Source organism: Chiloscyllium punctatum, chromosome 22 (genome assembly GCF_047496795.1).
Source record: "Chiloscyllium punctatum isolate Juve2018m chromosome 22, sChiPun1.3, whole genome shotgun sequence".
Lineage (NCBI taxonomy): Eukaryota > Metazoa > Chordata > Chondrichthyes > Orectolobiformes > Hemiscylliidae > Chiloscyllium > Chiloscyllium punctatum.
Genome location: NC_092760.1, coordinates 22,186,311 through 22,200,090, shown reverse-complemented (window position 1 = coordinate 22,200,090; position 13,780 = coordinate 22,186,311). Strand labels below are relative to the sequence as shown.

The window sequence follows — 13,780 nt, the reverse complement described above, 5'->3', positions numbered from 1 at the left end:
CTGGCTCTCTCTCTCTGTCTCTACCCATCTGTTCATCTCTTCTCCCCCACATTCCTCCCCGCTCGCCTTGCAAGCTCATATTCAGCATAAATACTGCAATTTCCTAGCTACTATCAGTTCTGATGAAGACTCACTGAACTCAAAACATTAACTCTGCTTTCTCCCCACAGATTCTGCCAGGCCTGCTGAGTTTCTCCAGCAATTTCTGGCTTGTTTCAGATCTCAAGCATCCCTTGTTGTTTGTTTTATATTATTGAAACAAGTCTGATTATGCACTCTGGCAGCTTTGACATCTCAATTTTATGGTTTTAAACTTCAAATCTATAACCAAAGATAAGTTACAATAACCGATCCAGAAACTAGCAAATAGATATTATAGTACTGAAACAAATTGTACAGGCAAGTTTACAACGCATTGCCCATGGACTAACCTGTATGTGTGCAACATCAACAATAGCAAAAATTGTCCACAACAATACTGTATTCAACACATTGCCAAATAGTTCTTGAAGCATTTAACTTTACTGAACAAAGTCAGAAGCCACACGACACCAGGTTATGGTCCAAGAGGCTTATTTGAAATCACCAGCTTTTGGAGCAGGTGCAATCAGGAGACAATACCACTATGCTGCTACTCTTAGACTGTAAGTGAAATAGATTCACACACAAGGACTAGTTCTCTGCAAGTAAAATAATGCATTTCAAGTCTTGTACCTTCTGATTGGCAGGGAATGTGAGGAGTCATTTGTTCCTGATTGTTTTCTCCAACTGACCAATCAGTTGACTCAACAAGCAATAAGTGCAACATTGGGCATCTTTGTGTTTGTCCTGATAATTGCAAGATGAAAGACGTTGGCAACAAATTTCCCTTTTTTAACAGTATTCTAAAAGTACCCAATAAAATTATGACATGAAAATGCCGGTGTTGGACTGGGGTGGGCAAAGTTAGAAGTCACATCACACTAGATTATAATCCAACAGGATTATTTGAATTCACCAGTTTTCGGAGCTCTGCTCCAGATGCACCTGCTCCAAAAGCTGGTGATTTCAAATAAACCTGCTGGACTATAATCTGGTGTCATGTGACTTCTGATTTTGTCGAATAAAGTTAAGTGCTGCAAGAAACGTTTGGCAATGTGTTGAATACAATATTGCTGTGTTCAATTTTTGCTATGGAACAAGGAATGTTAAAAAGATAGGCCTTAACATTTTGTGCCCGAATGCATGCAGTATTTGAATTAAAGGGGATGAATTAATCATACAAATAGATGTAAAGTTGAATGATACAGTTGGATTATGGACATAGTTAAAAATAACACAACACCAGCTTATCGTCCAACAGATTTGTTTGGAAGCACTAGCTTTCACTGCTCCTTCATCAGGTAGCTGTGAAACAGGATCATAAGACACAGAATTTATAGCAAAAGATTAGTCTTGTGCAACTGAAGTGATATATTGAACAAACCTAGACTGCTGTTAAGTCTTTCATCTTTTAGAATGGGTTGCAGGTTTCAGTTCATTAATATGTAATCCAAAACTTGTTTCCAGTCACGTTCTCGAGATAACTTAAAGTTTTCTAAATAAATTGATAGCTCAGACAGTGCATTAAAGATGGGAGGTTAGAGTCTGTGTGCATCCCAATCTTAAGTCAGACAAGTTCTATTTCCAAAGTAGGAATTTATAAAATATTACATGGATTGACTGCCTGCAAATAACCTGGTGTTGGGCGATTTTTAGCTTTGTCCACCTCAGTCCAAAATCGGCTCTTCCATGTCTTGGATTATGGAGACGTGGCTGCAAAGTGACCAAGGATGCAAATTGAAAACCGAGGAATAGTCAGTTTTTAAGAAGGGCAGACATAAACAGAAAGGTGGTAGAGTGTACTACTGGTTAAAGAAGACATAAGCACACGGTGGCACAGTGGTTAGCACTGCTGCCTCACAGTGTCAGAGACCTGGGTTCAGTTCCCACCTCAGGCAACTGTCTGTGTGGAGTTTGCACGTTCTCCCTGTGTCTGCGTGGGTTTCCTCCGGGTGCTCCGGTTTCCTCCCACAGTCCAAAGATGTGCAGGTCAGGTGAATTGGCCATGCTAAATTGCCTGTAGTGTTAGGTAAGGAGTAAATGTAGGGGTATGGGTGGGCTGTGCTTCGGCGGGTCGGTGTGGACTTGTTGGGCCGAAGGGCCTGTTTCCACACTGTAAGTCTAATCTAATCTAATATTGAGGAGCAATATCCACTAATATTTTTTGCCCCTTGTAATTTCTTAATTCTACATCCCAGTTGTTGAGAAACCAACCACAGAACAGGACATCTTAGATGAGATGATATGCAATGTGGAAGGAAAAGTTGCTAATGTAGTTGTGAGAGAACTCTAGGGATGAAATACCATAATATGATGGAATGTTTCATCAAGATGGAGAGTGAGGCAATTTTTCTAATACTACGGTCCCTGAATCTTAAGAAGAGAAACTACAATGGTATGAGGCATGTGTTTGCTACGATGGATTGGGAAATGTTATTGAAAGGAATGACAGGGGATAGGCAATGGTAAACATTCAGAAGTCAAGTGGGTGAACTACAAAAATTGTTTATTCCTGTCTGGCACAAGAGTACAAAGAAAACAGTTGCCAAACCAGGACTTACAAGGGAACTTAGAGATTGTATTAATTGCAATAGAAGAGGCATACAAATAGACCTGAGGATTTGGAAAAGTTCAGAAATCAGCAAAGAAGGAATAAGGGATTGATTGAGAAGGGGAAAATAAAGTATGGGAGCAAGCCTGTGGGCAACATAAGAACTGACTGTAAAGGTTTGTATAGATATGTAAAGAGAAAAAGATGGTTGCCTGTTATAAATTCACCAAAGAAATGGCTGACAGAAGACCTCACTCTGTCTTCACAGAGGGGACATGAATAATGGACCAGAAATGATGGGGAGCACACATTTTAGGGACAGAGAGGGACTCAAGCAAATCTATATTAGAACAGAGAGAGTGCGTTGGAGAAATTGATTGGATTGAAGGCCGATAAATCCTATAATTTATTAGTTTACATCCCAGAGTAGTTATGGAAGTGGTCCTAGAAATAGTGGATGCATTGGTGGTCATCTTTCAAGACTCTGGAACAGTTCCTACAGGAACCAATCCTGAAGAAGGGCTTATGCCCGAAATGTCGATTCGCCTGCTCCTCGGATGCTGCCTGGCCTGCTGCGCTTTTCCAGCACCACACTTTTCAACCCTTGCACACCAATCAGGAACATTTTCTCAAAACGTACAATCGTTCACAATTTGGCGTTCTTGCAATTATCCTGATGAATCAGAGGTGCTAAGCTTTGGCAAGCTGTCCCTTTGCAGAAATGTTCAAGTTCTGAATTAACTGTAACCATTTTAGACAGTTCTGTTGAAGCACCAGGTTAATTGATGCCCATAGCTTCAAAGACCAAATTTAAAACTTGAAAAGGCAGAACTCTTGTGGTACAGTTGTAATGTCCCTATCTCTGAGCTAGGAGGCTGGTTCCAAGTCCCACCGCCTCCAGAGAAGTCATAACACAAGTTGATTAAAAACATCTAAAATTTGCCAAGTGCCTCAACTTAAGATGATATGGTTACTTCATTTATGAGATGTCTCAACAACTAGTACTCTGTAGGACCATTTATCAATGCTACACATTAGAATTCACCTAAAAAATTCACCTGAAGCACAACATAATGTCATTGAACCAATGATAAGATAGTGTCTAAAGAATGTATTGAGTACTTGCTGATCAGAATGGAGATTTTAACAATATAGTATTGAAAAAAGACTATATTTTTGATACAGGCCAGTTACACAGTTCACAATGACAGAATGTCGAGGAGCCAGTGTTGGACTGGGGTGGTCAAAGTTAAAAATCACACAATACCAAATTATAGTCCAACAAGTTTATTTAGAAGCACTAGCTTTCGGAGTGCTGCTCCTTCATCTGAAGATACACAAGCCAACACACCTAGACGTCCCATTGTATCAGGTAATGTGGCCCTCTGAACCTCTCTGTCTATGTCGAAGGCCTCTTGAAACCCTTCTGTTGTGACACTACAGATTTCTTACAGAAACTCAGCACCCATTGACTAGTCAAACAGGGAACATTCCTCATCATAACGGACTTCCCAGCAATCTACACCAGCATATTCCTCAATGATGGCATCACTGCAATAACCTCAGTGCTCAATACCAACAACTGCCAATCTCTAAGCACCATCCTACAACTCATCTGTTTCATCCTCAACCACAGCATTTTTACCTTTGACAACCAGTTCTTCATCCAGACATGCGGAACAGCCATAGGGACCAAATTTGCACTGCAATATGCCAATATTTTCATGCACAAGTTTGAACAAGATTTCTTTGTTGCACAGGGCCTCCAACCAACACTATACATCAGATATTTGACGACATTTTCTTCCTCTTGACCGATGGCTAGGAGTCACTGAAACAACTACACAGTGATATCAACGAGTTTCATCCCACCATCAGACTTACCATGGACAACTCTTTAGTATCTGCCTCATTCTTGGACACATGCATCTGCATCAGGGATGGACACTTCAGTACCTCACTCTACCACAAACCCATGGATAATTTTACTCTGCCACACTTCTCCAGCTTCCACCCTAAACATATTAAAACAGCCATCCCCTACGGACAAACCCTACACATACACAGGATCTGTTCAGATCGAAGAGGAACATGACAGAGACCTTAAGGTGCTCAAAGATATCTTCATAAGAACAGGGTATGAGGCTCAACCCAATGATTGCCAGTTTCAACATGCCACAGCGAGAAACCGTAATGACGTCCTCAGGAGACAGACACAGGATGCAACTTATAGGGTACCCTTTGTCGTCCAGTACTTCCTAGGAATGGAAAAACTATGCCATGTCCTTTGCAGACTGCAACACATTATCAATGAGGATGAGCATCTCGCCAAGACGTTCACTACCCCTCTTCTTCTCACCTTTAAACAACCACCAAACCTTAAACCGACCATTGTTCACAGCAAACTGGCCAGCCTTCAGACAACACCTACTACAACATCATACAAGCCTGTTACGGCAACCACTGTAGGACATGTCAGACTGGCGACACAGATACTATTATTACTACATGGGGACACCACTCACCACTTACATGGCAGGTACCCATGTGACTTGGCCAACACTGTCTATCTCATACGCTGCAGACTAGGATGCTCTGAGGCATGGGACCTTGGCGAGACCAAGCAGACGCTATGACAATGGGTGAATGGACACCGCGCAACAATCACCAGATGAGGGTGCTCCCTCTCAGTCGAGGAACATTTCAGCGGTCAGGGACATTCGGCCGCGGATCTCCAGATGACCATCCTACAAAGCGGACTTCGGGATAGGGAACAACGCAAAGTGGCCAAGCAGAGGCTGATAGCCAAGTTTGGTACCCATGAGGACGGCCTCAACCAGGACCTTGGGTTCATGTTACACTACAGGTGACCCCACTACACTATACAGACTCTCACATATACACACAAGCACACATACACTCACGCAGACCCTCATACACATGCTCTCTGTATGCAAGTGTGCTCGCTGAGCTGGAAAGTTCATTTTCCGACATTTCGTACTAGGTAACATCATCAGTGAGCCTCCAATGAAGCACTGGTGTTCGTGACCCACTTTCTATTTATGTGTTCAGGTTTCCTTGGATTAGTGATGTCATTTCCAATGGTGTTATCATTTCCCATTCCTTTTCTCAGAGGGTGGTAAATGGGATCCAGGTCTATGTGTTTGTCGATAGAGTTTTGGTTGGAATGCTATGCTTCTCGGAATTGTCATACATGTCTCTATTTGGCTTGCCCTAGGATGGATGTGTTGTCCCAATGGAAGTGGTGTCCTTCTTCATCTGTAGGTAAGGATACTAATGAGAGTGAGTCATGCCTTTTTATGGCTAGTTGACATTCATGTATCTTGTATTTTGGTATTTTGTAAATGACTAATTTTGCTTGTTGTCTGTATGGGGACTTTCAAGTTCATTAGCTGATGTTTTAGTGTGTTGGTGGATTTGTGGGCTACCATGATGCCAAGGGGTCTGAGTAGTCAGGCAGTTGTTTTCTGAGATGTCTATGATGTAGGGGGGAGTGACTAGGGTTTCTGGATACATTTCGTCTGTTTGTTTGGTTTGTTGCTGAAAAATCGATGGACTGTGTTCATTGGGTACCCGTTCTTTTTGAATATGCTGTATAAGTGATTTCCCTCTGCTCTTCGTAGTTCCTCTGTGCTGCAGTGTGTGGTGGCTTGTTGAAATAATGTTCTAATGCAGCTTCGTTTGTGGGTGTTGGGATGATTGCTTCTGTTGTTCAGTATTTGATCCATTTGTGTCCTTTCCCTGGAGAAGCTAGTTTGAAGTTCCCAACCAGCTGTTCGCTCGACTGTGACATGAAGCAAAACTAATGTAATTTACACAAGGTTTGTAGCTCAGGTTGAAGTTTAGGGTGTAGGTTTGTTCGCTGAGCTGTAGGTTTGATATCCAGATGTTTCATTACCTGGCTAGGTAACATCATCAGTGGCGACCTCCAAGTGAAGCGAAGCTGTTGTCTCCTGCTTTCTATTTATATCTTTCTCCTGGATGGGGTTCCTGGGGTTTCTGGATGTAATTTCCTGTTCATTTTCTGAGGTTTGATAGATGGCATCTAGATCTATGTGCTTGTTTATGGCGTTGTGGTTGAAGTGTCAGGCCTCTAGGAATTCTCTGGCATGTCTTTGCTTAGCCTGTCCCAGGATAGATGTGTTGTCCCAGTCAAAATGTTGGTTTTGTTTCATCCGTGTGTAGAGCTATGAGGGAGAGGGGGTCGTGTCATTTTGTGGCTAGCTGGTGTTCATGTATCCTGGTGGCTAACTTTCTTCCTGTTTGTCCTACGTAATGTTTGTGGCAGTCCTTGCATGGAATTTTGTAGATGACGTTGGTTTTGTCCATGGGTTGTACTGGGTCTTTTAAGTTTGTTAGTTTTTGTTTGAGAGGGTTGGTGGGTTTGTGTGCTACTAGGATTCCGAGGGGTCTCAGTAGTCTGGCTGTCATTTCTGAAACTTCTTTGATGTATGGTAAGGTGGTTAGGGTTTCTGGCTGTGTCTTGTCTGCTTGTCATAGTTAGTTCTTGAGGAATCTGCGCACTGTATTTTTTGAGTATCCGTTCTTCTTGAATACGTTGTATAGGTGGTTCTGTTTTTCGAAGTTCGTCTGTGCTGCAGTGTGTGGTGGCTCGTTGGAATAGTGTTCTGATACAGCTTCGTTTGTGTGTTGGGATAGTTGCTGGTGTAGTTGAGTATTTGGTCAGTGTTTGTCGGTTTTCTGTATACGCAGGTTTGTAGTTCTCCCTTGTCCGTTCTTTCCACTGTGACGTCCAGGAATGCGAGTTTGTTGTCAGTTTCTTCCTCCTTGGTGAACTTTATGCCTGTGAGGGGGTTGTTGATAATGTTAAATGTCTCTTTCATCTTGTTTCGTTTTGTGATGGCAGGGCTGTTTGTTCTAGTCTTTGCATTACCACTTCTGCTATGAATCCTGATTGCGGAGATCCCATGGGTGTGCCGTTGGTTTGTTTGTAGACTATGTTGTTGAAAGTGGGTGGTGAGGCACAGGTCCACTAGCTTCATGATGTTTTCGTTGGTAATGTGATTGACGGTGGTTGGCGTGTGTGTGTTGGTCTGTTGTAAAAGTGTGGCGAGTGTTTCCTTTGCTAGGTTGATGTTGATGGAGGTGAACAGTGCTGTTATGTCGAATGAGATCATTGCTTCGTCTTCCTCTATTTTGGGGTTTTTGATGATTTTTAGGAATTCCTGGGTGGAGTGGATGGAGTGCTGTGACTCTTCTACTAGGTACTTCAGTCTTGTGTGTAGTTCTTTGGCCAGTCTGTAAGTTGGTGTTCCGGGTAGTGAGACTATAGGTCTGAGGGGGGCTCCTGGTTTATGGATTTTTGGTAGTCCGTAGAATCGTGGGGTGTTGGTCCCGTCAGGTTTCACTTTCTGGAATTCCGTCTTGTTTAATTGTCCGGAATTGTGTAATTTTCTTAGGAAATATGTAATTTTGTTTCCTAATTGTGGGGTCGGGTCTAGTGCCACCTGTTGGTAGGTGTTGGTGTCTGCGAGTAGTGCATTGGCTTTCTCTACGTAGTCCCTTCTGTTCAGGATGACTGTGAGCCGACCTTTGTCTGCAGGTAATATAACAATGTTTTTGTCTTTTTTGAGATTTTCTAGGGCTTTCTTTTCTTGTGTGTTCAGTTTGTTTCCTTCCCTTTTTCGGATCAGGATGCAACTGTCTGTCTGATAGTTTGTTGTGTTTCTTCCGTGAGATTGTTGTCCTTCAATGTGGTTTCTAATGCCGCTAGGAAATCATTCTTGTCAGCGTCTTGGTAATTGAAATTTAATCCTTTGACTAGTACCACTTCTTCTGTGTCTGACAGGGGCCGGTCTGTTAAGTTCTTTATCCATGCCCCTGTGTTATTAGTTTTGTCTTTTTTTGTGAGTTTGTCAAGTTTTTTCTTCAGGTCCTGATTTTTCTTTATCTGTGTTTGTTGTTGTTTGGTGTTTATGGCTCGTTCTACCGCGTCTGTCCATTCTTGATTTGTTGCTTGTTTGAATAACGGTTTTTGGCACGCAATTTCCCGGTTGTATTTTCGGAGTCTGTGGTGGGCGTCATTGATTAGTTCTCGGAACATTCTGCGGCCGTTTTGTTGTGTTAAATTTCTGGCTTGAGGTGTTTTTATCGGCGGTTTATATTGGAGACATTTTGGTGGTACCTGTTTTCTTAAACATTCATGCAGGAAGTACAGTTGTTCGCGGGTGGAACTCTCTCAGATGGCATTCCTTTCCCATCTTCGAGCCAGTTGTAGCATGTTGCGCCCATAGGTTTTCGCAAGGTTTGTGAAGGTTTGTAGCACAGATTGAGGTTTAGGGTGTAGTTTTGCTCGCTGAGCTGTAGGTTTGATATCCAGACGTTTCGTTACCTGGCTAGGTAACATCATCAGTGGTGAACAGGAAATGACATCACCACAAACCCCAGGAACCCCATCCAGGAGAAAGATATAAATAGAAAGCAGGAAACAACAGCTTTGCATCACTTGGAGGTCGCCATTATGATGTTACCTAGCCAGGTAATGAAATGTCTGGATATCAAACCTACAGCTCAGCGAGCAAACCTACACCCTAAATGTCATTTACAAAATACCTTGCAAGAACTGTGACAAACACTACATTGGACAAACAGGCAGAAAACTAGCACCAGGATACATGAACATCAACTACCCACAAAAGACATTGGGACGCCATTTATTACCCTCTGAGAAAAAGAACAGGAAATAACATCACTACAGGAAACAACATCACCAACCCAAGGAAACCTAAACAAAAACAGAAAGAGGGTCAATGATACCAGTACTTCACCAGAGGCTTACTGATGATGTTACCTAGTATAGTAACGAAACATCTGAAAATGAATTTCCCAGTTCAGCGTGCAAACGACCTACAAATCTTCTCAAAACTCGCTCTCTCTCATACACACACACACACACATCCCTCTCACAGCCTTATACTCCATCACAGTCACATGTGCACTTTACCAAGCTTGCACACACACAAACACAGTCTCACATGCAGTCACACTCACACACACATGCACACTCTCTCTCTCTCTCTCTCTGTCCCTCTCATGCACATGCATATGTCTACAGGGTGAATTTGTATTTGCAAAATTATATTTGCAGATACAGTCTATTTTGCTCAAAAAAAAACAAACAATTTGCAGGCAGTCACTGCAGACAGTCAATCCATGTAATATTTTGTAAATTCCACTTTGGAAATAGAACCAGTCTGACTCGGGATTGGAATACACACAGTCTCTGACCTCACACCTTTAATGCATTGCCTAAGCTGAGATGTCACTTTTTTTTCATAAAACCTCCAGTTATCTTGAGAATATAACTTAAAAGAAGTTCTGAGATTTACTTATTAAAGAACCGAAACTTGCAACCCATTCTAAAAGATGGAAGATTTAACAGCAATTTAGGTTTGTTCAATATATCATTTCAATTGTATGACACTGTAATCTTTCGCTATAAAGTCTGTGTCTTATGGTCCTGCTCCACAACTACCTGATGAAGGAGCAGCACTTCGAAAAATAGTGTTTCCAAATAAACCTGTTGGGGACTATATCCTGGTGCTGTGTGATTTTTGACAATGATGCAAACATACATGACAATATATTCCAGAATTTAAACTGTTTTCAGTTTCAGTATATTTACCTTCTGGGCAGAAGCAACCATATGTGCCATAGCTATCACAGGTGGTCTGTGGATTTGAACAAGTAGATAAGCATGGAGAACCACATTCCTGGTATACCTGGTTTCCTGGACATGGTATAGGTGCTGAAAGAAAATAGGATTCAGTTATCAATTGCTAAATGCATTCCATCTACATTTTTCATTATCTCAGCAACTTCAATCACTGATAAAGCTACCTCTAATCACATCAAAGTCTCCCCAATTTCTGGCAGATTCTTTTCCAGCTATATCTTCATTACTCTCACTATCTACATCACATGCCTTCATCCCACACTGGTATGCTAATTCCCTATTCTCCCTCTAGACGAATTCTACGATTAATTTCACAATAGTCTCCCACCTACACTGACTTCCCAGGTGCACTCACATATAAACATCCATGGTGTTGCGACAAGGGGAAAGACAGCTGAACCAAATCAGCCTTTCCACCTCTATTCCTAATACCATAGAATTAAAACCATCGAAGATCCCAATAGTTACCCCAGTGGTTCCAAACTAGCCTTTTGAATCATTAATCCCAAAGTTTAATTCATACCAGACACTTTTTAATTCTTAAACAGAAGACGTAACAATTTATTAAATATACAAAAGGAAAAATTAAAGGTAATCTAATTAATGTCAATGCTTTAAACTCAAAACATTTGTTTTCAGCCTCATTCACACAGAAGACAGACATATAAAAACTGTTAAGGGATAAATAAAAGAAAATAACAAACTCGTCAGATTATCTATATGACTTTCACAATGCATTGATTCACAAGCATATATGTGGACTCCTTGGTTGCTTTTCTGGAACCAAAATCAGGGTCACCATTACAGTTCACACAGGTACAGGTAGTAGTACCTCTAACTCAGCTTCCTACTCACTGGGCTTCCAAACTTTAGCGAGGGAGCTAGTAAAATCTTCATGTCATGTCAGACGCAACCAAAATCCTTCGCCCAAGAGAAAACAGTACGAAAAAACAATTTCAATTCTGGTCTGTTCCTGATAGACAGACAATCTTCGCCCAGGCCTCAAATAACATTCAACAACTGCCACCAGCTTGAATGTAGAGTCTCTCTCAGACTTTCTAGAACCAATTCCCAGGTACTGACCTTATTAATAACCAACTTCTGTTCTCTGCTTGAACACAATGCTCTTCCCAGGGTCGCTGTGTCTGTTGAAACCCTTACAATCAAGAATCAGTGTAGCAATTAACCTCCAAGTACAGCCTCATAAACAAACAAAAAAGTTTGTTCGGTCTGTTCTTTTCTTTTTACTACAAGCTGTTTCCCAAAGTTCAAAGGCACTTTCAGACAACAATTCCCAGCTCTCAGCTCTGAGCCAAATCGATAAAAGAATAAAAATGAAAATAATGAAAAATCAGCAAGGCTTCTAACACTTTGTTGAAAGCTTCCAAATGCTTTATGTATTCAGGGTAGCTCAGTTTCCTTTCTCCTAATATTACAGCATTAGTGAAAGTGAAAAGGAATGTCAAATTTAGATGTTAGAAATGGACAACAAACTGTTTAGACTGTCAGGGCAGAGCTTGACAGCACATAGATAAGATTACAAGTCAGTTAAACAGCTAAAAATGCAGCATCACCTAAATATTCAACCATATAACACGAGTTATATCATAGTATAAAAACAGAATGTTTCCCTCTACCAGCCCAATGTGAGGGCATTATTGAGATGCTCAGCAGTCACACTGCCACAAGAATTACCTATAGAGCTAGATCAAGTTGCTCCACACATTAGCAACATATAATAAGCAGTTCTCTTAATTGGCAAGAAGTACAAGAAAGAAAATAGGGATAACCCTAGGTATCACAGACCAGTCAGTCTTACATCGGTGTGGGCAAATTATTGGAAAGGATTCTGATGGACAAGATTTATGATTACTTGGAAAAGCAGAGCTTGATTAGAGGTGGTCAGCATGGCTTTGTGAGGAGCAGGTCATGCCTTACAAATCTTATTGAATTCTTTAAGGATGTGACAAGACACATTGATGAAGGTACAACAGTGGATGTGGCATTCATGGATTTTACAAAGGTGTTTGATAAGGTTCCCCATGGTAGGCTTATTTAGAAAGTAAGGCGGCATGAAATACAGGGAAATTTGGCTGTCTGGATACAGAATTAGCTTGCTCATAGAAGACAGAGGGTGATAGTTGATGGAGAGTATTCAGCCTGGAGTTTGGAGGCCAGGGGTCTGTCCTAAGACCTCTGCTCTTTGTGATTTTTATAAATGACTTGAATGAGGAAGTGGAAGGGTGGATTAGTAAGCTTGCGGATGACACAGAGTTTGATGGAGTTGCGGATAGTATGGAGGGCTGTTGTAGGTTGCAACGGATATTGACAGAATGCAGAGCTGGGCTGAGAAGTGGCAGATGGAGTTCAACCTGGAAAGGTGTGAAGTGAGTCATTTTGGAAGGTTGAATTTGAATGCAGATTACAGGATTAAAGGCAGGCTTCTTGGCAGTGTGGAGGAACAGCAGGATCTTGGGGTCCATGTCCATAGATCCCTCAATGTTTCCACCCAAGTTGACAACGTTGTTAAGAAGGTGGATGGTGTGTTGGCTTTCATTAGCAGGGGGAATTGAGTTTAAAAGCCACTGGGTTATGTTGCAGCTCGATAAAGCCCTAGTTAGACCACACTTAGAATATTGTTAAAGTTAAAAATCGCACAACACCAGGTTAAAGTCCAAATGATTTGTTTGGATGTATAAGTTTTCAGAGGACTGCTCCTTCGTCAGATAGCTACCTGACAAAGCAACAGTGTTCCAAAAGTCTGTACTTCCAAACAAACCATGTAGACTTTTACCTGGTGTTGTGTGATCTTTAACTTTGTCCACCCTAGTCCAATACTGGCACCTCTACACCACTGGAATGCTGTGTTCAGTCCTGGTCGCCTCATTATAAGAAGGATGTGGAGGCTTTAGAGAGGGTGCAGAGGAGATTTACCAGGATACTGCCTGGAGTGGATGCCAGGTCTTATGAAAAAAGGTAGAGGGAGCTGGGGTTTTTCTCATTGGAGTGAAGAAGGATGAGAGGTGACTTGATAGAAGTGTAGAAGATGATGAAAGGCTTAATTAGAGTGGAGAGCCAGAGACTTTTTCCCAGGGTGGAGGCATAATTTAAGGTAAGTGGAGGAAGGTTTAGAGGGCAATGTCAAAGATAGGTTCTTTATAGAGAGTAGGAAACAGTGAGGTCTGCAGATGCTGGAGATCAGAGTTGACAGGGTGTTGCTGGAAAAGCACAGCAGGTCAGGCAGCATCCAAGGAGCAGAACTTCCCTACTCTTGGACGCTGCCTGACCTGCTGTGCTTTTCCAGCAACACACTCTTTATAGAGAGCGGTGGGTGCTTGGAATGCACTGTCAGCAGTGGTAGTAGAGTCAGGTACATTAAGAACATTTAAGCGACACTAGGATAGGTATATGGATGATAGTAAAATGAAGGG

General features: G+C 41.8%; 1 protein-coding gene across 1 annotated transcript in view; it reads right to left on the bottom strand.

The window, feature by feature from the left end:
- The window catches only part of LOC140493878 (mucin-6-like), a 385,697-nt gene that overhangs the window by 228,915 nt on the left and 143,002 nt on the right, over window positions 1-13,780 (bottom strand). Inside the window, exon 8 of the mRNA XM_072592872.1 lies at window positions 10,299-10,421. Coding sequence (XP_072448973.1) covers window positions 10,299-10,421 — 123 coding nt within the window. The remainder of the gene's footprint in view (window positions 1-10,298; window positions 10,422-13,780) is intronic.